General features: G+C 48.4%; 1 protein-coding gene and 1 non-coding gene across 2 annotated transcripts; one reads left to right on the forward strand and one right to left on the reverse strand.

Annotated features, from left to right (window-relative positions):
- Nucleotides 1-9,752: 9,752 nt before the first annotated feature.
- Hoxb13 (homeobox B13) lies at nt 9,753-11,570 on the reverse strand. Its single transcript, XM_020173941.2, has 2 exons — nt 10,970-11,570; nt 9,753-10,006 (listed from the first exon to the last, which is right to left on the reverse strand). The coding sequence occupies exons 1-2, from the start codon at nt 11,568-11,570 to the stop codon at nt 9,753-9,755; spliced, it is 855 nt and encodes a 284-aa protein (XP_020029530.1).
- Nucleotides 11,571-13,799: 2,229 nt separating this feature from the next.
- Nucleotides 13,800-13,902, forward strand: LOC141414344 (U6 spliceosomal RNA). The gene has a single exon (XR_012439399.1). It is a non-coding gene; the product is annotated as a U6 spliceosomal RNA (small nuclear RNA).
- The last annotated feature ends 12,398 nt before the right edge of the window (nt 13,903-26,300 follow it).

Below are 26,300 nucleotides of genomic sequence, written 5' to 3' on the forward strand. Positions count from 1 at the left end.
TTGACTTACAGGCACACTAACCACCACCATACTGAAAACACGGAACATTTTAAGGACCCTAAGAGACTCTCTTTTGAACTTTTTTTTTTGGTTCTGGAGCTTGAACTCAGGGCCTACACCTCGAGCCACTCCACCAGCCCTTTTCTGTGACAGATTTTATCAAAATAGGGTCTCACGAACTATTTGCCAGGGCTAGCTTCAAACAGTGATCCTCCTGATCTCTGCCTCCTGAGTTGCTGGGATTACAGACGTGAGCCACCAAGGCCAGGCTTTTGACATAACTTTTAAGCATTCTATTCCAGGGCATTCTACTCTCATCTCCTTACTAAATATACTTAGGGTCATAACAATTTCTTTCCTACGAATTATTTTTAAAAGAAAACTTAAGAGTTGGAGGTATAGATCAAGCAGCAAAGCACTGGAAGAGGAGGCCCTGGGGTTCAATCCCCAATACTAAAAATAAAAAACTAAACAGAAAAACAGTCTAAATGACAAATAATTAAAATGCTTTTTGCTGACACATCCAGTAAACTGGATACTATGCCACCATTAAAACCATATATATAGGTTTTTTTTTTTTTTTTTTGGTACTGAGGCTTGAACTCAGGGCCTACACCTCGAGCCACTCCACCAGCCCTTTTTGTGTTAGGTACTTTCGAGATAGGGTCTTGGGAACTGTTTGCCCAGGCTGGCTTTGAACTGCGATCCTCCTGATCTCTGCCTCCTGAGTAGCTAGGATTACAGGCTGAGCCACCAGTGCCAGGCATTAAAAACCATACTTTTGAAGAATATTTAATGATACTGGGAAAAGTTCATAATCTAAGATTAAATTAAAAATCAAGATACAAAAGTTCATACAGAATTTGATTTTGAAATACACCCATGCAAGAAAAAAAAAAGAACAAATGAAAATACAACAAAAGATTAGTTTTAACAAATTTCCAAGATGGGATGTGGGGTGGGCTTTATTTTCTTCTTTATAGTTTTTAATATTTTTGAAATTCTTGACTGCAAGAATGTGCACCTTTGCCAATCAAGAGGAAAATAAATCATTTTCTTTTTAAGTGCAGAAACAGTCTAAATAACTCGCATTAGGTAAGTGGTTTTCTAAATGTCTGACAACTCCTTTCATTGTGTATTTCACAATTTAAAGATGGTTTTTGGAAGAGTGTAGTAACTTGGAAAATTGCTTATGATATAGTACATGTAAACAGTTTTAAAACCAGCTGTATAACTGTGTATAACTACAAGTTGTATAGCTACAAGTTAGCATGAGGGAGGAGAACAAAAGAGCAAAAACAATTGTTGCAAATTGCATTGAAAAAAGAATTAACAATTTTAAGGAAGTTTTTTATTTAAAATTTTCAAAGTATATGTGTGTGTTAGGCTCCTTTTTGGGGGGGGATCTGTACTTTTTTTTTTTTACTTTGACCTTTTTAAGAGGAAAAATGCGGGAATTTATGTCGATGTGTTCAGGATGAAGCTTTCGGAAGGCGGTGTACACGTAGCCTCTTGCTCTGAGTCAGAGTCCGCAGAAACCATTGTCCCTAACGCTAAATCCTGGAACTTCGATGAACACCGGTACCGAACTAACTCAACAAATCAAGTGAAAAAGACTTCAGACATTTCTGGGGCACTGATTCCATGAGACCTTCGCATTTATTTTTCCAAAATAAACGGCTTCGTTTAGCATCGAATTATTTCTCCTCTATAGAGCTGGGGAGTGGAGGAGGAGGGCATGTAAGAATGGACCAGCAGATTAAAATTGAAAGACCCTTCTTTCCCCCACAACGTCCCAATTACTTAAAACTCTCCTGGGCGGGATGAAACAGTAGCCTCACTTGCCCTAAAAAATACTGGACTTGCCTGTGAACTTGACCCTGGCGCCTACGTCTCTTTTTCCCCAAAGGTCAGACATAAGGGAGAGGGACTGGCTGGATTCTTTCCAGGGTCGGGGAGGCAAGTAGTGGAGACTAAAAACAACCAACTCCCTTGGTTCAAACAAGTCTTGCAGCAGGCAAAAGACAAATTGGGGTGTGTGGGGGGGAGCACACCGAGATCGTTACCAGATAACTGGGTCAGGCCTTTTCCGATTTGCCTGTGAGGACCTGTCTCATTCATTTCCTCTGGCTGCAAATACGAAGGCCGGAAGCTTTGCCTTGTTTTGCGGGATCTGAGCCTCTGTGCGCCGCGGGAACGGAGCCCGCGTTTCTCCCGCCATCCAGCGCGGCCGGTTCTTTTCCAGGAAAAGATCCCACTATCGGGCCTTGGACTACCTCCCTCTCTTTGCTTCAGAACCTCGAATTCTTAAAACAAAAACAACGAACCAAAACAACAAACACCATCTCCGCAGGCCGCTCTCCCCTGCCTCCGCACTCCGCAGGTCTTAGGAAAAGACGCGCCAGTTCCCCGGCTCGCACGGCTGCCAACGTGTTTTCTCCGCGATGGAGGCTGGGGAGACGCCCCGTTTACTAACTTGAAGTTTGCAGATCCCGAGGAGGAGACCGAGAGCCCCCCCACCCGGGACTCAGCAGGGGCTGTGGTGACAGCCCGAGACCCCGCGCGGTGGCGGAAGATTCCAAACAGCACTGCGACCGCCTCGGGTGACCAGCTCCGATGTTCTCTAACGATGCATCGGTTTTAGCTTTTATTCGTTTGTTATGTGTATTTGTTTATCTTGATTATCTTAAAAGAAATTAAAGGACTTACTGGCTAACACAAGGTACGAGTGAAAACGAAAATATGACATTACGTTGATCCTAACATATTGGCCTAAACTGACACGAGGTCTCCCTAATCGGGTTTATAACGCAGAGCTGGCGAGTTTTCCCCGAAGGCCAGTTATCAGAACTCTTTGATAACGAAGCTCAGGCTTAGCTGGGAGAGGCCGGGACACTTGGTTCCGGGTCCTTCTAAAGCCTCCTCCCCTCCACCAGCTCAGCTTTCTCGCCCCGCTCCCGGAGGGGTGAAGGAATGTTTATAGCCTGACTCAAGTTCAATGACAAACCCTGACTGGTGGGGGAAGGGCAGCTACTATCAACCAGACAAAGGCTGAGCGCAGATCTCTGGCCGGGGGCGACAAACTGGACCACCTAGGGTCTGGGAACAGAGGGTCCAACTGGATGGGTCCGCTGTCGGAGAGCTTCCTCTCTGTCCCGGGTCTGGAGACTGCAGGGCGGCCAGTAATGCCCCTGGGAGCCGGCCTGGGTGGAGTTCGGGTGTTCAGAGTCTAAATGGGCCAGAGGGTGTCTGATCAGCACCCTGGCTTCACGCGAGCGTCCTGGATCTTGTGAGATGTCCCAGCTCTCTTCCTGACGGGCTCCTGGTCATCTGGAGCCGGAATCCACCCTGTTCTCCCACCAAAGGCTGCGTTTTCCTGCCTCCTCCTCTGAGTTTCCTTACATCTTCTCTCCCGGATTTGATATTGTGAACGTTTTTTCAGGTCTTTCTCCAGAACAGCCTCTCCTTGAAAGCATCTCCAGATATGTGTGTGTGTGTGTGTGTGTGTGTGTGTGTGTCTTTCGCACTCCCTGTTCACCATTTGTCCTGATTGTAATCGCTTGCAAAGATGTCTCCCTGCCTCCTAATGCCAGAGGTCATCTGGTTTTGGGGTTACAGGTCTCAGATCTGTCTGAGAACCCAGGCAGCCTGTGCACAAACATTGTACTTGCAAGGTCTCTCCTCCTGCCTTGCACTCCAATGGAAGGTTTTGTGTGCAACAGGCACTCAGTAATAAGTAGTGGTTGAACTAAATTCCATGTGTTTAATCCTCTGTCCTTGCATTTACGCAAGGATCTAGGGCTGGGTTTGGGGAACCTATGTGACTTTCACTGGAAGCAGGTGTTTTTCAGGATGGGGGAGACTGGTTTGTTAGGGGTGGGAGAACAGCCTGGCGTCCTAGTCTGTCTGCTGGTAGAGAGACCTGGAGCTCAGATGTTAAGAGCCAACTCTGCCACTGTAACATGGGTCAGGAGTGCACTCTTTGTCTCATTTCCTTTGTGTGTGTGTGGGTGTGTGTGTGGTACTGAGGATTGTCAAATTCTTTATAAAGTGCTCACTCACTTGTGTGTTTTGTCAGTGTCTTCTAGAGGGCGGGGGTGTAGGGGAGGGGTGAGCTGGGAGAAGGGGTGTTAGGTGAGTCCTGATGTGTTTGCAGATTAATTTGCCCACCCCAAGCCCAAATTAGGAGAAGCAGTGGCTGGTGATGTGGCCTATGTCCCCAGACTTTTCAGAGTCCCTGTGCCACACTCGCATGCATGGATGTGTCTATGGAGGTGTGGAGTGCACCTCTGCCAGCTCCTCAGATCCAGGCACTCATGGAGCCTGGGAGCTTCAGAGGGGGAACGGGATTAGGAGGAAGAAAGGCAGGGGCCTAGGGATAGAGAGCACTGTTTTTGTTTTTTAACCATCAAAGCATTTCTCTTTAGGTTGAGTTAGTGAATCATTATCATCATCGCTAACTTTTGACAGTTTTCAAAACAATGTGTGTTGTAAAATAGTATCATTTTAAATGAAAATGATACTACCAATGTTAGTTTTTTCCACCCTAAGACTCCACTCAACCAGAGACAAACACAAAGCCGTATGAAGGGCCTTACAGCCTCTCCCCCGCCAGGACCAAGAATGTCCCGCATGCTACGAAGCATTTTCTTTGTCCTTTTCTGCTCCAGTCCTGTCCGTCTTTTCAAAACCCAGCCAGAGATGCCCCTGCCAAGTGGTCTCTGGGAGAGCCTGCCGCACAGGCCCTTCCCCTTACCTGCTGACACTGAATGCCCCCAAATTTGGGGAAAACTTCCAGCCAGAGCCTCCCAAGACATCGGAAACGCCCTTCTCCCCGAGATCAGCTAGTTTACCTTGTTGGAGAGAAACGCACTCTTGGAGGTAGTAAAATGGCCGGGTCCTAGGTTTGAGAAATGCGCGCATAACTTACTTCTGCTCGCTCTGCAAAGGTCGAGACCGGAATCCAGTTGCCTCTCGGCCCTGAGCTCCGCAGGCATCCGCCTGAGGATTTCGATCTCCGGGACGCTAAGGGCTCCGCTCGCTCACCTTAGGCTAGGAGACCAACGACCTGAGCGCAGCACGAGATCCCCCCTCTTTGCAGAGTGTGGGGCGGGGCTCAACCCGGCACAGCCCGCGGCTCCCCACCTCTTAGCTGCAAATCTAGGCAAAGCCTGGATGTCCTCTGCGCAGCCCCGGGCCTCCGCGCCTCCCCGCCGTCCTCCTCAGTGGCCACGTCTCCCAGCGGGTCTCTGGTAGCTCTGGCCCTTCCCCCGCCACTAGGCCTCCTTCCTCCTTTCCGAGGTCCGAAAGATCCCCTTGTCCCCTCACCTACTTCGTTCTCCCCATAAAGCATTTAGGAGGGTGGGGGCGGGGATAGTGGAGACCACCAGCCTGGATCTTCAAGTTCAATGGCGAAGTTCCTGACCCTCCCCCCAGGACTGGGCGCCAGCAGTTGCTGCCTTTTCCTCCCCATCATTCTGGGGGCGATTGAATTCTTTTGCTACCTCCTGTCCACCTTCCATTTTAGAGGCAATTCAGGGGAGGGGAACGGGTAATGATGGCATTCTTTCACGTCTCCGACGACTCTGCACCCCTCTGCCCCCCACCCCACCGCCAAAAAAAAAAAATACTGGTAGCGGAGAAAAGAAAGGCTGGCATCGGTTCCCCGGTGGATGTTTTAAAGGTCTCTCCAGCCCAGGTCAGCGCCTGGGGGAGGGGAGGGATGGCCCACTCTAGGACAGGAGGCCGAGGGCCATTCCAGTGCTTTCTCCCCTTTTCTTGCCGGGAGAGCGATTGTTCGGGTGAGTAAGAATATGGTAAAAAAAATATATATATTTTTAGAACGACAAAATCACCCCCCTTTCATAAAGCAGTCGCCTCCGGGCCTTACAAGTTTACCGTAATAAGTTCATTTCTTAATTTCGGAATTGCAGCTCTGGGGTTTCTATTAGACAGGACGTGGGGGTGCGGAACGGAGTTCTCCCCGAAGGAAATCTCATTAAAGTGCAGCACTAAGACCTTGAATAAATCTTTAATGAAGGGGAGGGGAGAGCTGAAGCGGGGAGGGGAAGTTTGCTCTGGACTGGGGGAGGGGAGCCGGTCACACTCCTGAGAACTGGGGACTGATTCGCAGACAGCTTTCTGCCCGGGAACAATTCGGAGTAGGGGTAGAGGGTGGAGGTGAGGAGGGGCAGATTCTGGTTCCGCTCGGGCCTCGATGGACCCTGGGCGGCTGGCAGTGTTTGCCAGCAGGAGTAAAAAGGCCCGAACCAGGGAGCCTCGGGGTAGATTAGTGGATGGAATCTAGATGTAAAAAGGGCTTCTGGAGGTCGGGTCTGCGCACGTCTCCACTACCCCCTTATTCAGCCTTCGGGGTCTAATAAAATCCACCTACTTTGCAGTTAGAAGGGATTTTGGTCCTGGAGCCAGTGTAGACGTGATCTTCCGATCCTGTTTCCTGGCCTGCTTAAATTTTCCTTGGGAGGAGTTTGTTAGGCTTGGAGGGAGAGGAAGAGTATGGAAGGCAGCTCAGAGTCAAATTACGACTTCTTGGGGAAAAGGCTCCACGCTTATTTTCTGGAGTATATGTGTGTGCCTCTGCATTTATTTGTCCTAAGAATGATTTCTGAGGTTACCAATTTGTGAACGTTGTGTTCAGTTAGTCTAAATAATTTAAGGAAAAACATTCTCCTGTAGTTCAAAATAGCCCTGTTAAAAAGGAAATAGCGGAAGCGAGTCAATGTGGATTTTGTTGTAATTTAGACACAAATAAATTAGAGATTTCAATGTGATCGGTCGGTAGTGGACACTTGGGGAGTAAAATGGGTGTTTAGAAAAGGATTCCAAAAAAAGGGTTTAATACAAAACGAAATTAAATATTTTTTGCACAGGCTCCATACAACTAAGAAAAGTTGGGAGGGGAGGGAGTCCACCGCGAAATGTTGCGGTGAAGATGGATGTGTAACTCCCGCGGAACGAAGACGGAATGGCGCCGCGGCCTTGCTCTGCTGACTGCCCTGTTCTTTATTCGAGATCGCTCCTGCCGTCCTGGGTCTCTCGAAGTCTGGACCGACACATCTGCCGATGCCCTGTCCGAATTCCCAGCGACTCCGGGTCGCGGTGCTCTCACACGCAGCCCACAACACCTCTAACCCCAGAGGCCCCAGGCCCCCGGCGGCTGGAAGCTCGAAGCTGCGATGAAAGCCCAGCCGGCGTGTTTCTCTGAAGTGGCGAGCATCTGCCAGAAGGGGGCGCCCTTGTCTTCTTAATAATCCAAACACACTGTTAGCGGAATAAATCCCTTAAAACCCCAAATCTTTTGTCTGCTCTGAAATTAATGCAAGCTAAAAATAAAGGAACCTCGAAAACTTAAGTCTCTGAGAGCAGAATGGAAGAGTCAGAGTCCTGGGAGTCTGCAGGCTTCTACGGGCCATCTCCGTTAACTGAGGTTTTAGTCCATAGTGTGTGACTTTTCCCCTTCCCCACGCATGGGAACTCCGCACCCCTCATTTGTCTCCACCTTTCCTACCTGCCCATCTGCGCTGAAGTCTCGCCACCTCTAAAATCAGTCAGGGAGGGGTTTGGTCAGATTTGTTTATAACGACAAAATAGTAAGGACCTGCTGTATGCAAAGCTTGTGTAGCTTCTCTCGAAGCGCGGAAGGCAGAGGACGTCCTCCTCTGAGCGAGATGCATAATCCTGGAGTTTAGGCTAGACAACTAAACTTGGAAGGATTTTTTTTTTTTTTGGTGGGACTAGGGGGTTTGAACTCAGGGCTTCTTGCTTGCAAGAAGCCACACCTCCAGTCCGTTTTGCTCTGGTTATTTTGGAGATGGAAGTGGTCTCCCTATTTCCCTGGGCTGGCCTTGAACCTCGATCCTCCCCATCTCAGCCTCCCAAGATAAGATTAAGGCATGAACCACTGGCACAGCTTGGAAGAGATTTTTTCAACCAGGAAATGGACCTCCGCATCCTCCTCCTACCCACCCACTCCGCGGGCACCCAGGAAGGGAGGCTGACAACCCGCCTCCTGCTTTTTCTCTCTGTCGGGCTCCTTTTTGGTAAAATAGATTTAGAAGAATCTGGGCTTCTTCCCTCCTCCTTCCTGGAAGAGAAGCCAGGGCTGGGATCCCATCCTATGGAGGGCTGACACACTCAAATCCCTTGGCTGCAGCGGCTGCCCTGGAGTTTCTTGGAGAATCATGAGTGCCACTGTCCCCCACCAGTTGCCCACTGCCCGCCTCCCATGGCTAGGAATTTGTGTCCAGCTGGCTCCCCTGTAGTCAGGCCTGGTGCTCCATCGCAGGGACTCCCACCCAGCCCAAGCTGCAGCAAGGCCCAGCAAATACCACTGGCACCTGGCACTTGAGCCCAGGTGTACAAGACATCAGAGAACCAGCGTAGAGGCAGAGATCCCGTCCCTTTCAGGGTGCTGGCTCTGCAAACAACGCTCTCCCGGGTTTCCAGAATTTCACACTAGGGTCTACTTGGACCTAGAAAACAGTGGGCTCCACTCCGCCCTCCACCCACCTGGGATTCAGGACTGGAATGAGCCAATGAAAAGGTAAGGAAGTCTGAGGCCACCATGACACTGCTGCCTGGAGTTCCTCCACCCTGAGCCTGGGTTCTTGTGCCTCTTCAGGCCACTGTTGTTCTTTTAACCACAAAAGGGCCTGCCACATCTTCTAGTCCTGAGGCCAGAAAGTTCCTTTGGTGTCTCAGAAAGCCAAACAAGAGAAAATGGAAGGTAAGAGGGTTTTTCTCTGGTTTTATCTCCTATCAGGCACCTCCAGATGTCTGCGATGGGCCTGAGCATAGGGCACTACTCTCTTTCTGTAACCAGTTTGTGCTTGGGAGGAGATCTGTCTATAAGGCCACAAATTCCTATTTCATGCTGCTGCTAAATGGCCCAGAAACCATGACCTGCTTTGGTCAGAACCATGATGAACATAAGGGGAGGACTTGGAGCATTCGAGGGAGGAAGTGAGGAACATCAAATTACCCAGACACTTCCTCAACTCCATTTCTCTGGAAAAGGATAGACTAGGGCAACCCACTGCCTTCATTTTCCCACAACTGCAAAATCGAAGGGATGGGGCAGTTGGTACAATCTAGGAGGAGGGCAGGGAAGAAGGGTGGGAAGGGAGAAGGAAGTGGGCTGAGAGGAGGGAGAGACACCCATTACATTGTCCTTCTGCCCAGCTGTCATCTTAGGAAATGTTACATGGACATACAGTTTCTCAGATGGAACCTGCCTTTTCTCCTCGATCCAGTTTTCCTGTAGTCACTGGAATGGGAGGGTGGGGTGGGTGTAAATGGAAGGGGTTCTGAGAGAAAGGTGCCCTGCAAAAGGATCTCCTTCCAAGTTTATTCATAATCATCTCAATTCAGGAAAGCAGTTTCTAAAGTGCTCTACAGAACTCTAAATAGAAAATACGAAACTCATTATCATGGCAACTAGTACTGGTTATCGTGATCATCTCCACTGTTAGGATGAATGATTATGACTAGGACAGGCTCTTCGGGAACCCCGGGTGGAGTGGACTGTAACTCCCCGCCTCACTCTCCTGGCACATACAGGGTACCCCAGGCTACCTCTGAAGAACAGTCCAGAAGCCAGTGGCCTGCCAAGGGTGTCATCTCTGGGTGCCCAGTAAAGTCCTTGCCAGACTGGGCCCTGACAGGCCCCTGATTTCCCCAGGACACCCATGCTTTTCCTGACCCCCACCCACCCACCCAGCCAGGCTGATCTCTTATGGTGTAGCACTGGTCTTGACCTTGGCCAGAACCTTCTTCTCCTTGACCCGGCGGTTCTGAAACCAGATGGTAATCTGGCGCTCTGAAAGGCTCGTGGCCGCAGAGATCTTACGCCTCTTGTCCTTGGTGATAAACTTGTTAGCTGCATACTCTCGCTCCAGCTCCCGCAACTGCCCCTTGCTGTATGGAATGCGCTTCTTACGGCCGCGCCGGAAAGCACAACCGTCAGGAGGGTGCTGCGCGCTGGAGTCTGTGTGGCGGGAAAGGGAGGGAGGAAAAAATACCCCCACTTAGTGCAAACCCAAGTGCAGACCCAGGCCCTGCAAGCCCCTACGTCATCCTGCAGGCAAATCCATATTACCATATGGGCAGGCGCATACGTGCTTCTGTGCTCCTGCTTCCCCAAAGCGCACAGGGGCACTTCAGTTTCTGGCTGGTGCTCTGATCATCGTTCAGCCTCAGATCCTGCGGGCTACTCTCACTCATCACTGTTCCCACACCTGAGAGTCAGCAAACACACCCACCACACACTGCCAGGCCTTTGCCCATGATCACGTATGTCCACTCACACACATTTTTAGACTCTCCGCCACAATTATAGATTCTACAGGAATATTCTATACAGGAGGAAACATGTTTCTGCCCTACTCCCAACACACACACACACTCACCCACCCCAATGCACACCTCTTAGTAGGCAGAAAACCTAAATTTTCCTTTGGAAATCGAAAACTACCTAAGAGACAGTGAAGGGTCAGATTCTCTAGGAAACACCCAACACCTCCATTCTCACTCCACCCGCACACTCACTGAATTTTTATTTAGCCTTGTGTAGAATTAGACTGGAATTACGCTGGCTGAGTGGGAACACCCTGGCCCTGGTCAACAGCAAAGAGATCCAAAGCTCTCCGACATATTGAAAGGCTGGATCCGGGGCCTTCTGGGAAAGTGAAGGAAGTTGACTACCCTCAGGCTTCAGATTGCAACTTCAGATAGCAGCTGAGGCTCCTCACACTGGCCCTGGGGCGGAAGGGGGGGCTCCATACAGGACCTCCAGCTGCCTGGACCCTCCTTCATACTCCTAACAGGCAAACAAGGAGCACCAAGCTCCTCCTCACCAGCCCCAAGTCTCCTTCCTCCTCCTCCTCCTCCCAGGCAAGTGCCAGCGTAGCCCACGCTCACAGCCAAGGGGACCCAGGGTAGTGGAGGTTACCTGCAAATGCCGCCTTCCAGAAGGGACCCGGTGGATTCTGCTCGCCCTGGCAACACATCTGGCTGTTCCAGCCACCTGCCAGGGCCCAAGGTTGGTAACTGTCCACGGGCAGCAAGGAGTCGTGGCGAGGCTCTCCAGGGGCGCTCAGGGTCTGCACCACGGACACATCCAGGTAACTGGCCATAGACTGGTAGGGTCCGGGGTACCCCGGATAGAAGGCAAACTCGGCGGGGCGGCTAGGGTACTCCTCCCCAGCTGCAGGAGTCTCCGCGGGGTAGGCGGCCAAAGTGGCCGCCTGGGCACAGGGTTTCAGCGAGCTCCGGGACACCCGGCAGGAGTAGTACCCGCCTCCAAAGTAGCCATAAGGCACGGGAGCTGGGGATGCCCCCTGGGGCACCCCAGGACATGGGTGGCACTGCTTCGGTGGCTCTGCAGAGCCTGGCAAATCCAAGGGGGCATAGTTGACAGCGGGCATCAGCGCAGGCGCCGCTGGGTGGCTGGTCAGTGGGGAGTGGGCGATTAGATTCCGGCCCCCTCCTGCTCCCAGCAAGCCTTCGATATCCTTGGCCCCGTCCAAGGTGGCATAATTGCCAGGCTCCATGGGGCCGAGGGTCGGCTCATGGGGCACCGAGGGTGGGGGATAGAGGGGACACCCAGCTCGTTCTCCCCACCCAGGCCCGGGGAACCCAAAGCGTTTTAAATCGCTCCCAGCTCGTACGGCGCCTGCATTCGCCCCGCCGGGCCGTCTTGACGCAAGAGACGCAGGGGCCCGGGCTCGCGCGCTGATTGGCTGCGGCCTGGGGGAGAGAGGCTCATAAAATCCTCCCGGCAGAAATTGCAGAGGGAGAGGGGACGAGGAGCCCGGCCCCACCTCCGTCGCCTCCTCTCTCTCCCTGGCTCTCTGTCTCCTGCGCTTTGGCAGGTTTAACGAGAGAATAAAAAGCTCTCCCAATAAAGTGTCCATCCATCTCCTGGGGAGGGGGGGCGGAGAGTGGGGGGCTGGGAGGCCGCTCCCAGCCTCAAAGGAGTACCCGGGAAGGCGCCTGAGTAAGAGGAAGCTGGGAAACCGGTACTCCGGACCAGCCCTTTGCTTTGGGGACTAGGTACTAGCACCCCAGCGCATTCCGGATGCCCCTCCTGTCCCGGATGCGTTGTAATAAGCTTTTCTTGGCGCCCCGAGACGTGCCTGGGACGCCCCTTCCCTAGGAACCTCTAGCCTAGCGGCGGCTCAGAAGGGAGGCCAGGAGAGGGGTGCGGCGGAGCGAGGGGGCGGGGGACACGAACTTGGACGTAGAAAACGTGCGAACTGCAGCCCACGACACGCAACGTCCGGACCCGAAGGGGAAATGGAGCCTCTAGATGTTGCCTGCGAAAAGGGGGGCGGAGGCGGCTCTGGATTTCCGTTTAAGGGTGGAGAAAGAGACAGGCGCAAAGACATGACTTGAAGGAAGGAAAAAGAGAGAGAGAGAGAGAGAGAGATTAGAGACAGCAACGCACAAAAGGGGGAAAGAGAGGTTGAAGGAGGAGACGAGACTCAATTGCCAGTGGAAAAGAGAATCTTTCCCCTTTTCTGGGACCTGGAAATGTCTGGAGAAGCCAAGCCTGGTTAACTGGCCATGTGGGAATCCTGGATCAAAAATGCAGAAGGCTGGCCAGTGTGGAGGTGCTCAGGCCAGCCTCTCTGCCTTTCGGTCCTCTCCCTATGGGTCAGGAAGCTCAGAAACTGACCCTGGCACCAGTACACTTCTACCCAAGCTGAGTGTGCAGAAAGCCCAGGACCCTAATCTGTCTTCTTCAGGATTTAAATTTCCTTAGAAGGAAGCATTGCTTGAGGCCTCTCTGCTAGGGCCTATTGTGCAGTACAATTCAGAAGATTCAAATCTGTCTTTCACAAATCTTTGAGGTTTTCTGGTTTCCTTCACTACCCCTCCCAAATGAAATCCTTCTGTCTGTTTTTTCTAGAACCCCCAGTTTTTCTGCAGAACACTGGCACTTTTCCATTCTACACTAAAGCCTTGGCAATTATATGGAAAAGACCACCCAGAACTCTGGGTGGGCTCAACCAAGTTCCCTCACCAACCTGAACTTGAACTTAAGCCACCTTGTGGGAAAGGGCACATTCAAGGTAGAGTTGCTCCAAGTTGTAGGGCTGTGGCAGATCATTTTCAATGAACATTACTAAGAACTGAAGACACCAAGATGGAATCCTCACTAGATTTCATTGCATTCAAAAACAACATGAAAGAAAATGAAGATGTCTCTGATGCTTTCCAGTTTCTCATCAAAGTCATTACTTGTCTAGGGCTGGAGAGGTGGCTCAAGTGATAAAACCTAGCAAGCGGGCTTGCAAGCCCAAAGCTTTGAGTTCAAATCCCAGTACTACCAAATAAAGCAATTACTTGAAAGACAGAAATACCCGGATTTCCCCCTAAAGACTGAGAACTTTTCAATGGTTTTTACTTGTTAGATGATGGATTCATAGAAATTTCCACAATTTTAGCTTCCACAAGACAAGCATACACATATACATACATTTACATGGGGGTGTAGAACTTCTGTGCTTATTCAAGCCTATAAAGTGCAGATATGGATAGATCCCTAGATTTAAAAAAATAGGACTGGTGGAGTGGCTCAAGTGGTAGAGTGCCTACCTAGCAAGTGTGAGGTCCTGAGTTCAAATACCAGTACCACCAAAAAATATAAATGCAAATAAGACAAAACAAAACAAAAAATACATAACCATAAACCCAACATTCTAAAACCCAACATTCCTGGCCATAAACCCAACAGAAATGAAAATTTATGTCCATCAAAAGGCATATTCTAATGCTTGCTTTGATAGCACCCATACTAAAATTGGAATGATGCCGAGAAGGTTAGCAGGGACCCTGAACAAGGGTGACATGCAAATTCTCACAATGTTCCATATTTTAAAAAGGAAAACAAGGAAGGGGGGAGGATATGATAACAGAGATGGCATGTACTAGGTCTGTATCCACAACAATTCAAAACTAGAAGCAACTCAAATGTTCATCAACAGCAGGATACGTGAAGAAATCAAGCTAGAATCAAACAATGAAGCACTACACAGGAATTAAAAAATGACAAACTACTGCTGTACACAACGTGGATGATTTACACTGATACATAAGTGAAGAAGCCAGCCACAAAGGAGTCATTTTGTATGATTCCATTTCTTGACAGTTCAAAAACCAGCAAAATTAGTGTATGGTGACAGAGATTAGAATAGAAATTACCCTGAGGAAGGGGCTCTTGACTGAGAGGGAAAACAAAAACAGCTTCTGGGGTGCTGGAAATGTTCTTTGTCTCAATCTGGATGGCAGCTATGCAGGTGTGCTCACTTTAGGAAAACACATCCATAGTGTATGCTTGGATTTTTTTTTTTTACATTAGCTATCTCTCAGGTTTTTTTTTTTGGCAGTCCTGAGGTTTGAACTCAGGTCCTCACACTTGCTAGGCAGGCACTTTACCACATGAGCCATTCCTGCCAGCCTGCTAGCTCTCAATTTTTGAAAGACAAAATAATTAAAAACAAAAAATATTTTTGTGGTACTGGAGTTTGAACTCAGAGCCATGTGCTTGTTACTTGGGAGGCAGAGATCTGTAGGATCTGGTTCAAGACCAGCCCAGGCAAATAGTTTTCAAGACTCCATCTCCAAAATAACCAGAACAAAATAGACTGGAAGCGTGGCTCAAGTGGTAGATCGTCAGCTTTGCAAGCACAAAGTCCCAAGTTCAAACCCCTGTAACACACACACACACACACACATACACAAATTCATAGCTAAACTGGAGCCTGACTGCCTGGCATGAAATGGGTTCCATCCCCAGTGCTTGGAATCATTACACCATTGCGTGCAACTGAGCATTTTAACATGTTTTATACCCAGGTCCCTGGAAATAAGCAGCTACGTACATGTAACTCTGCGTTGTTGTGGAATTCGGAGGTGACCAACTTAAACTTTGCCCCAGAGAAGCTCACTAGCTGTGCTAGAGACCCCTATGAACAGATATGTCAATGCAAATAATATTACAGGTTTGCTTATAATTTACTTGGCATCTCTTAGGTCCCAGGGATCAGTTCTGTGCCTCACATGTATTAGCACGTGAGTGTGCGCTCCTACTGCCTGGGCATGTTTACTTGATCTGTCTAGGATCTTAATTGGAGGCAGGTAAAATAGGATTAAGTCTCCTTATCTGTTAAATGGCAATAATAATTCTTACCTCACAAGAATGCTGTGACAATTTAATAAGATTTTGCACGTGAAACCATTTCATAAACTGAATAAATATGACTTTTATTTGTGTTTCGGTTTGTGTATCTGTTTCTGATGAAACCACCTGTTTTTATTTGAAAAGAACAGTTGCCTGAGAGTGCGGGTCACTTCTCACGTGCAACACTGCATAAGCCTGAGTTCCCACAATAAAAAAACTGAGGTTCAGAGCTTCCAAGTCTTGCCTGGTGCTCAAATCCCTGAACAACCCAGGCGCCCAGGTCTCCTAGACCTGCCCTTCCCCCAGCCCCACAGAGGCCTTTGTGTCCTGCTGGGAGCCTCTGGCCAGACCCACCGGGAGGAGCCCCCGAGCCTCCCTAACCCCTTTTACAGACCCAGTCAAACACGCTGAAAGCCTCAGCATGCTCCTTTACATACCCGCCAGACACTTGCAGGAAGGTCAAGGCCAAGTTGAAAGTTAAGAGTCTGTTTACCTCCGGGAGCCCATTCAGCGCAGCCCCGCAGACCGCCTGTGACCTTTACAGCCCGGCCTTTGAGCGGGACCGCCGTCCCCCCAGGGGTTCCAGCCTCGGGGATTTAGCACCCGGGTGTCAGCTCCCGCCCCCGCCCGGGCTGGGGACCCGTCCACAGGGAGGGTGCGAGAGGTGCCCACCCGCTCCACTTTAGGGGCATTTGTTAAATTACGTTTCATTTTATTTTTTTTTGTAATTGAGCGTCCGCTGCCTCTGTGCTTCTAAATAGAACAGTGTTATCTGGTGGCGATGATGGCGGCCCTCAGGTCGGTGGTGATGAATAATAAGGATTTATTTGCAGCGGGGACGTTTCCTTCTGTGGAAGGGTCGGGGCTCCGCGGTCCTAGCTGGGGTCTGCGCGGGCCTAGCTGGACTGCTTGCGGCCGCTTCATTTCTCTCAGTCTCATAGAAATGGCCTAAATGAGGTGCTCTTTCCTCTTTTCTTCCATGTGTATTTTCTATCTTTAGTCTGGAATCTTTCTTTTCCTTTTATATGTGTTTTTTTCTTTCCTTCCTTCCTTCCATTTCAGTTTCATTTATCTTGGTTGTACATGTTCTTTCTGGATTTTTCTCTTTATCATTTATTTTCTGACTCCCTACCTTTTACTCTTTTATTTTTTCCTTTGTTTCCTTTCTCCTATGTGACACTTGTACTATTTTTTCTCTTTGCTTTTCTGTCTCTCATTTTTCTTGGATTCGTTTTCTCTTTTTTTCCTCCCTTCCTTTTCAATCATTCTTTCTCATTTTTCTTTCTTGTTCCTGCTTTATTTTTCTCCTTTTCTCTCAACACACGCGTTTTTATTTTTCAGCACTTTTGCACAATTTCCTATTGTTCCCCAAAGTCTGGAAAGGGCCTGCTGGTTGGCCGTGGCTGGAGCCTGTGCCTGGCAGGATGGCCTGGATCTTCATGGCTCGCCTGGAGAGTCATGTGTGAGGCTACAACATCTTGGCCTGGCCGGAGATGAGGGGGGACTCACGCCACTCTCCCTTAAAATGAAGTCAGTCGGAGTCTCTCCATGCCTTAGAGGAAAATCTTTTGGACAATTCGACAGCAGTGTCCAGGAACTGCAAAAGGCCACAGAGAGGAGACAAGACTGCTCAAGAGGCCACTGTTACCTCCATCCCTCTATCGGTACCTCCTGACATCCCCTGAATCAGGACCCTCTCAGGACAAATCTAAGTGCCTCTTGTGGCCCAGGGTTGAGGGAGTCAGCTACAAAATTAGATCTGATCATGGCCTCAGCACGTGGAACAAATGGATCTGAGGAGGAATCAAAGGACAGACTTCTAAGGGAAGAGGCTATCGCCAACTGCACGGGCCACTGCTGCTGGCTCTGAAGGCACCTAGAAACTGGAGGAGCTTAGCCAAGTCCTGGAAACTGTGAGTGGGTTGAAAGCAGAGGGAGGGAGTGAGAGAGAGAGGGGGAGAGAGAATAGGAAGCTAAAACGGAGGGGCGCTGAACAGAAACCAAGAGCCCCTGGTCCTCTGGTTCTGCTGCACTCAGCAAACACACCAGCTGTTCCTTGCCAGCCATACATGCTGAGTAGGAAGACTGGCTGGCCCCAGAGTCCTTAGCTCCATCCTCCAAACCTAGGCTTTGAGGGTTCAAACCTCAGCCACCCAACCCGGCATCCAATCCAGAGAAGCCCAGCCTGGGTCCAGCCCAAACTATTAAGAATTCTGGGACTAGATGGCTGAACCACAGAGCACAAGTCTTAGGCACAGTTCTGTTCTAGCTTGATCAGGTGTGTTGCAGGGTCATTTCTCTCCCCAGTGCCTCAGTTTTCCTATCTGCACTGCTTAAAAGGGAATGGCTGGACAAGCTTCCCTTTGAGCTCCCAGCAGGGCTCACTTTGGGTTCGAATGGTAGGGGGAGGAGGAAAGGGAAGGCTGCTTAGAGAGAGGGAGAGGGTGTCGGTATGGAGGAAAACCCGTGGAGGGAGCCAGAAAGAGGCCACTAGGCTGCCACTGTTTTGTTTTTTTTTTTCACATGGATCTAGGGCAGGGCCCAATTATTAAGACCTTGAGGGAGCCCAGCCCTGCCACATGGCCTCTGTGGAGCAATCTGGGGTGACTCAGTCGGGGCAGTGAGCCCAGGATGTAAACTCTGGGGTAGTCCATTAACTGCATCCAACTGGCACAGAAACTCATTTCCTTCACCCTCCCCCCATTCCCTGAGAAGTCCTCCAGCCCCTCAACCCAGAGACATTTGGAAGTGAAGTAACAGGGAAAAGACCCTCAAAATGAGGGCTCACAATGTCTTTGGTGTTTGCAACAACTTCTAGGGGTTTGAGAGACTGAATTACCTTTGTCTCAACACCTGGAATCTTGGATGGAACACAGGAATGAAGAAGATAGATCGATAGATAGATAGAAGACAGATCTGCATCTCTATATAGAATATATATACATACATACATATATATGCAAATTCAAGACAGCAAAATCACTTACAACTCTCTCACCATCCCCACCCACCCTTCTGAGAATGTGGGAGTTGGTGATAATAAGTTTGCTGGCTCCTCTCAGACTATGCTAGACATAGACTGAGTCTTCACTCCTTAAATCAAGAGGAATATTCCCACCAAAGCCCTGGCCCCCTCAAATCCCAGACCTACCCATGTGACTTGAAGTGGAGCTATAGACTTGGGACTTAGGAGAAAGCACAGTTTAAAAGATTTTATTTCATGCTCTGATTTCCACATTTCCCTTACTGATAATGCTGTGAAATTGACATTCCATGACCCACCTCCCTCCTTCCTGTCCCCATCTCATAGCAAAATCTTGTTCCTTCCCCCCCCCACCAACTAAGTTATCTGGTCCAAGAAAGAAAGTTGGGAAGGGAGGAAGGCAGGCATGAGGGAGGAGGTGACCTATAATGCATCCCTATTAAGTCTTCTCATATTCACAGTGCCCATGGTTCCTGTACTTGAGTTTTAAAAAGAACCAATCCTGTGGGACTCTTATAAAGGCTTGAAAATAACCTCCTGCCTCCAGAGAGTCTGTGTGTGTATGAAACGCCACCCCCTGCTGCCCCCCACACGATCCACCTTTCCAAATTTCAGCTCCAACTTGAGATGAACATTGAGTAGTTCCTGGTTACTGCCCTGTGAACTATGTATGACCTGGGGAAGAGTTCATTTTAGCCATGTCCCCAAGGTTCTAAGCCAGACATTTATCCCCAGGTGCTGAAACCTTGGAGGGTAGAAGACTGGCTGATTGCAGCCTGTCTGCACTGACACTTCCTAATTCAGAGCTATATCTGGCCATGTGGATGGGACACCTGCATCAACGTGGGACTTGGGTTGGGACAGCTCTTAGTCTGACTTGGCGCTGGATTACTTGAATTTAAACTAGTCCTTCTTTCTTTCTATCCCCTTTGGAAGTTTTCTGAGAGTTAGTTCTAAGAGGACAGATGAAATGCTCTTCACTTTCAGTTGTAAAATCACATGCCACACACACTTTTTTTCATTTGGTCCCTGTAACAGTCTCCAGTGTTGTCCGTAGCTAGAGGGGATTATAGTCAGTATTTCCCCGACACCGAAAACCTTTCCTTAGAAACCAGAAGATCTTAGATCTTAGTTCTCCTCTTACATGGTTTATATGGCAGGGGTGGAGCTTGGGAGGGGATTCCAATCTTGGTGGCTACTGTGGGGAAACTAACACCAAGAGCTAAGGAATAGAAGTTTAGAAGGATAGAAAACTTTTGTCCAGGAAATCACTAATCAGGGCTACCACTGATTTAGGGAATATGTGGAACTCCCTCTTCTCTCTCTGTCTCTCTGTCTCTCTCTCTCTCTCTCTCAGTAGTGAGGGTTGAACTCAGGACCTTCACCCTGAGCCACTCCACCGGACTTATTTTTGTGAAGGATTTTTTGAGATAGGGTTTAGCTGAACTATTTGTGGGGGATGGCTTTGAACCTCGATCCTCCTGATCTCTGCTTCCTGAGTAGCTAGGATTACAGGCATGAGCCACCAGTGCCCAGCTTCCCCCTTCTTCTCCTAAAGAAGATGAAGCTCAAAATTCCTCAACTACCCCAACTAGTTAGTTAGTATTTGGAGATGGGAGAATCCTTAGCGGTTATTCAGTTTTATTCAGCTATGTGCTCTAGTGACTGGGTAGTAAATTCCCAGAAGGAAACTGCCTTGCCCAAGTCAGAGAGAATTGATCTGATTGCAAGAAACCAGTGTCCAGTTCTGTAGTTCCAGGCAGCTCAAGAAGGAAGGAAGAACACAAGAGACAGGAAGCTTCAGGAACTTCCAGTGATGCCCTGGCTGTCCATCACCACACCTGCCCCAGGGGAGTCCGAAAAGTTAGACAGAATGGAACATGAATATATAGAAGCTCACATGTTTGGGATGGTTTTTCTAGTTTTGACAACATGTCCACAAGATCCATGGAAACCAAAGGTTGATCACAGTGACACCTTTTTCCAGGTTGACAAAGGTCTAGTCTAGCCCTGTCAGACAGCATCAGGCCATATTAGGAAAAGCCCCCTTCTCTCAGTTTCTTATTCCAAAGATGAGTCTCGGAACTTTCTCTAGAGGCCAAGCTCAGCCCAAGAGGCTCAAATGGGGGCTGGATAAGAACCCTGGGAAAAAGACCCCCATCTCTTTATCCTCTCCACAATCCCTGGCTTGCATTGGTCCAGCCCAGATCTCCAGATGCCTGTGTGTCGCAGTGATGGAGGATGCCAGATAGGGACTGGGGGTGCCCCCTGTCCTTGAGTTGAATTCCCCATATCAATCTACTTGCCTTTGTGCCCTCTCCCCACCATCCCTATAGGTTTTCTAGCCCCAGGGGAATTATCTGCCCCAGGAGTGCAGGAGTGAACAAGAGAAGACACAGACTGTGGACAGCAATCAGCCCCTCACCCTGGGCCCTGCGTGGGGGGTGATTTTTCATTCATGTCAGGAGGGTAGACTACAAGACCAAGCCGGCAGTGAAGGTGCCCACCTATGATCCACTTAGGAGGCAGAGACAGAAGGATCAGTAGTTCATAGTGAGACCAGGTCTCAAAACAAAAATAAAAACAAACAAAAAACCTATGGGTCAGCCAGAATGTTTACCCCTTTTGAAGAAAAAGTCCCCCCACTATGGGCGCTGAGGGTGAATCCAGGGCCTCAGGCCTCCTAGGCAAACGCTCTACCCCTGAACTACACCCCCAGCCCAGAGAAGAGATTTTCCTTCCTTCGCGTGTATAAACACCTGCTCTGGAAGACTTTAGTAACCACAGTGGAGTGGAGTGTGCTAGGTAGGCAGGCACCCCGCGGCAGTGCTGCTGGGAACACAGGAGCCTCCTTCCAGCTCCTTCCTCCCACCACCCTTCCGCGGATCCCCATCCAGCTGCTGCGAGGTTCTACCTCATGGCCAAAGTCACTGCTAGATCAAAACCCGCTTAGTGCGTCTGTCACCGCCCCCGCGCTCGCTGTAGCCAGCCTGACGCTGACAAAGACCCTGCGCTCCCAGGACGCCACTTTAGCCAGCATGTCGTGATCGCAGACACCCTACATCCCTGTCCCCTTACCCTCTAGGATTCTTTGGCATGGTCCCTTCAGAATCCTCATCATTGTCATGTGCCCATGTGCCAGGCTGGCACCTTACCTGCTCTGAGTCTTTTATCCTCACAGCAGTGAGTAGGCAATTGTTAATTTCCTCATGCAGCTAAGAAACTCAGATCTAGGAGATTAATTTGGCCAATTTCTAGAGGCTGATAAATGATGAAATCTAAACTCCAACCTGAGTTTTACCGCACCAAATCCCAACGAGCTGTTTCACTTTTCTTCCCTGCTCATTTTCTTTTCTTCTCTTCCTTTCTTTCGTTCGTTCTTCTTCCTTCCCCTCAGCCCCCCCCCCCTTTTTAAAAATTCTTCTAGAGATGAAGAATTCTTATGTTGCCCAGACTGGACTTGAACTCCTGAATTCAAGTGATCCTCCAGCTTCAGCCTCCGCAGTATTTGGGAACACAGGCGTACATGTGTGCCTGGTTTCTTCCCTATTCAAACACGAAATTCTTGATAATTTTAAATGTAGAAATGAATCTCAGTATCTCAAACTGACACTAAAAATGGACCTGAGATATTTGGGGGAAATATTAAAGAGAAAAATAAAGGGATTTTCAAAAATTCAAAACAGCGAGTCCAAGATAAAGGATCCCCTTTAACATACAGTATTTTTTTTTTGATCCAGTTCCTTCTAGGACTTCAAAAATAAAAAGGTAAGGACTAAGCTCTGCTCCTTCTTCTCAGCCTCTTCTGCCAGGCCATTTGGAGGCTGAGTCCATTTAAGTCACAAAGGAGCTATGCCTGGAAAATGTTCACTTATAAAATGTTCACACCTGCAACACCAAAAGGAAGAAAATCCTGATTGGGTCAATCTGATGCAAAATACCTTCTAATCCTGTCCTCTCTGTGGGGAAAAAAATGTGTGTTGAGTGAACATTAGGGGATTCTGAACTTGATTCCATGGGTGGTTCTCAAAGGCCCACCTTTGGAAATCAACTTTTAGAGAAAGTTGGTGTGTGCATGTGGTTAATTTGTTGGTTTGTAATGGCAAATCTTACATACATAGAGCCGGGCGCCTAAAATGGATTGGAGGTGTGACCGAAGCCATACAGCACCTGCTTTGCAAGTACAAAGCCCTGAGTTCAAACCCCAGTCCCACCAATTTTTTTTACATATATAGAAAAGTAAACAGAAAAGTATAATGTACCCAGCACCCAAGGTCAACACCCATCAACTCATAGCTGACTTACTGCAATTTTTCTAAAGTATTTCAAAGCAAATCTCAGACATCATCTCACCAAAACTATTTGTTTGAACCTTTGACAGATAAAGAACTTCTTTTTTTCTTCTCTTTAATAAACAAAACAAAATGTAACCTCCATGTGATTGATTATGGCACAAAACAAAAACAAAAGGAAAAATACTTCTTAAATAGTATCCATGTTGGAATTTCCTCAATTGTCTCAAAAAGTCCACATATTCTATTTGGCTGATAATCTCCTGACTTTTTAATAACCTATGACAATTTCCTCTTCTTTTCCCTGCCGTGCTGTAGTTTGAACCCAGGACTTGTCACATGCTAGGAAAGTGACCACTGAGTTATAACCCCAGCCCTTCTTGTCCCTTCATTTCTTGTCATTTATTTATTTTAAAAACCTGAGTCAACCCAATTCTCAAAGGCATTGGTCGGTTTCAAAAAAGATTACTGCTAGGGCTAGAGGTATAATTCAAGTGCTAGAGCACAAACACAATTTTTATTTATTTATTTTTTTGCTGCTTATGTTGGACCAAGCAATGTATTTATTGATTTGCTTATTTATTTACTTAGTTTTGTGGTGCTGGGAATTGAACCCAGGGCCTTTCATGTGCTAAACAAGAGCTCCACCACTGAGCTGTATCCCCAGCTCCAAAATAACTTGTTCTTACAAGTTTCTGCCCTGCTTTTCTGCAGCTGTGGCAGCCAGTTGTGGATGGGAGAGGTGCACAACTTCCTTCACTCCCTCCCAAAGATAGTGGCATTGGGCCAAGCAATGTTTTGCCCACCCCCCTGCTACTTCCTGATTTCTTTGGTTCCTTTTGCCCTTGCACTGGGGAGCCTTCCTCTCTCCCGCTCCCAGGCAGCCAAGGATTGGTGTGTAGATTCTCTGAATATTGGAGATTGAATAACTTCAGTACTTGCTCAGGCTTGGGTTGCCTGCTGTGTGTCTTTGGGTTGGTCATCCCCTTTTGCTGACTCTCAGTCTTCTCTGTAAAATGGAAATCATCTTCTCCACCAGCCTTCCTCACAGGACAGTTTTTTTTTTGTGGTACTGAGATTTGAACTCATGACTTTGTGCTTACCAGGCAGGTGCACTTCCACTTGAGTCACATCCGAGCCTTTTGTTGTTGTTGTTTGGGTTTGGGGTGTGTGTGTGTGTGTGTGTGTGTGTGCGCGCGCGCGCGTGTGGTACTAGGGTTTGAACTCAAGGCTCTCACAGCACTCTGCAAAGAGGATTATTTCTCTCATAGTTGCTGGTGTCTGAGGAGAAGGTGAGCATTTCTGCTAGAGGAAGAGGAATGAGTTCACAGACCACCTTGATTTGACTTCATGCCATGGAGAAGTCACAGCACTGCCCCCACTCCTATGCTAGGAAGAGACCTGGGCTACATGGTGCCCAGCTTGAGAAGCTGTGACCTCCTGGCATGGAGAAGAGTGCCAAGATGCCCAATGTTCTTTCCCAGGAACCGCCATTTATCTCAGCCCTGAGTTTTCCTCCCCCACTGTCTTTCCAGGGCTCCCAGCTTTGATGCATCAACCACAATTTCTTTGCAAGCAGAATTGCAAGAAACATTGGTCAGCTCATTACAGAAGCTGAAGGAGATCCAATCGGGCTGCAATAAATCAGATAAATCTGCTCTATGTTTCCAAGCCAGTTTCACTATCCCTCAGCTTTGTGCTGGCTCTGGGACCAGCGGGAGGGTGTCCCTGGTGGGAGGGCATCCTCCTGAGTGAGTGCAGTGAGTGCAGAATGCAGCACAGACATCATTGAAAAGTCCTCACATTTTTCATTTCCAAACTACACCTAGCTCATAAAAAGCCAGGAAATGCAATAAATTCCCCCCTGCAGGACATGGATTTAATTAATTATTTAGTTATTCAAGGTGACTCGTGTGAAACAATTTGCACTCGTAAACTGAATCTCACATAATCTATTCTAATGGGCTGCTTGCTATCTTTTCAGGAGACTACACAAAACTTATATTTATCCTTTGAGGGTTTTGGAGTGAAATATAAATGCAACTTTAGCCTAACCAGCTCGGGGTACTAAGAAATTGAGTCCTGTTTTCTCCGATAAGGTTTTTTTTTAGATGATCTGGTCTCACAAACACACACACAGCGTATATGTGTGTATGCACACATATATATGAATGTAGTTTAGTCACTCATTTTGCAATATCTGCCTAGGACACTTGAAGCCATCTCACGGCAGAATAGAAATTTACGCTGAGTTTTGCTTCAGCGCAGCTCCTCTACTACTGGGTCTTCTGGAATTTGGTGTTTATCACCCAAGATCTGTGTTTCCCTCACTTCTCTAAGCCTGTACTGTGCAGCGTGCAATCACTTTGTCTGGGATTTATATTCCTTTTTGTCCAATTTTAAAATTGGCCTGGAAACAGGCTTCTGCCAGGAGTGTGAGATTTCCTGCAGAGCCATTAGCACTGGGATTTACAGCACCAGGGAGGACATTTTTTAAAAACCTTTTGGGGGTGGTGAGTTGAGGAGCTGAAACTATTCATTTAGTTTAGACAGAGGGTGCATCTGCCTACTCTAGGCACTGTCACCTGTTTGCCAGTTCCTCTGGACAAAGCAATGCCAAGTGGGGGATGGGGTAGAATGGAAGGGGGGGAGAGATCTTTGAGTCCCCACTCCCAGAATTCATCCAAAACATTGCAGCTGTGTTCCTGCCCCAGAAAAGTATGTGGGGTTTTTGGGAAAGGAAGGAAGAAGAAAGTGAACGAAGAACAGCAAGATGCCTTGTAGAACAGCAAAGATGCCTTTTTCTAGTCAGTGGGTGGGCGCCCTGCAGTGAGCCAGTTCTCAACTGAAAGCTCTCTTCAGCTTTCTTTCTCTCTCTCTAGTTTTCTTTTCCCTTTGGCTTCTTTTAAGTTCCTTCCTTGACCTGGAAGCCAGATTTTTTTTTTTTTTAAGTAGAGACTGGATTCCAGACACCCCTCAGCTCCCTCAGGAGCCTAGACTTCTGTCCTGAATGGTCCCTGAAGTTTCCTCCAGGCCTTCCAAGCGGTGGATAAAATACATGTCCAGCTGGAGTCTCCACCTGGATTTTTTTTTTCACTTATGGCCAGGATGAGAGACTCAAAAATGAAACAAAATTAAATTCTCTTCCTCTCTCTAACTTACTTGAATTTTCAGCCTCAGGAGGAAATAAATTTGATGCAGTTTCAAAGTCTGAGAACTTAATAAATGCAAGCAGTGGAGGGTCTCCTTCCCCAGGAAGACAAATCTTCCTGTTCCGTAAGGCATCCCAAACAGTGCCCACAAGCCGCCACCCCAGATGGACAGACCTATGGGACAACAGATAGTCCCGTGGTCTTCACGTGCATGCAGATGGTCAGACGCAGCCTTTGAGCCAGCCAGTTAACCAGTAACCAGTTAATTCCTTCTCCAGACCGGAGGTACTGAACCCAGAGGAACCCCCCCTACAGAAATGGATGCAATCTGCGGGAGACAGATGGAAAGAGAGACAGAAGGAGCATGTAGAGAAAAGAAGAGTGATAGAAAGAAATGAAAGAGATTAAGGAATTTTGGGGCACCCAAGGTGGAGGGAAGGTCACAGTGAGAGAGCTGGACAGGAAGGTTGGGAAGGTCGCTGGAGCTGGGATGGTCCAGAACTCATTTTGAGGCAGAAATTGATAGACCAGTTCAGCAGCCAATAGGATGGCCTTCTTGGGTGCCAAAATAACCATTCAGCCAGCCAATTCCGGGAGAAATCAGCAGAGCCATTGTTTGATTTGTCTCCAACCAAACAATACTTGATTGGCTGGAATTTTCACTTTCC

This window comes from Castor canadensis, chromosome 11 (assembly GCF_047511655.1).
Source record: "Castor canadensis chromosome 11, mCasCan1.hap1v2, whole genome shotgun sequence".
Classification (NCBI taxonomy): Eukaryota; Metazoa; Chordata; class Mammalia; order Rodentia; family Castoridae; genus Castor; species Castor canadensis.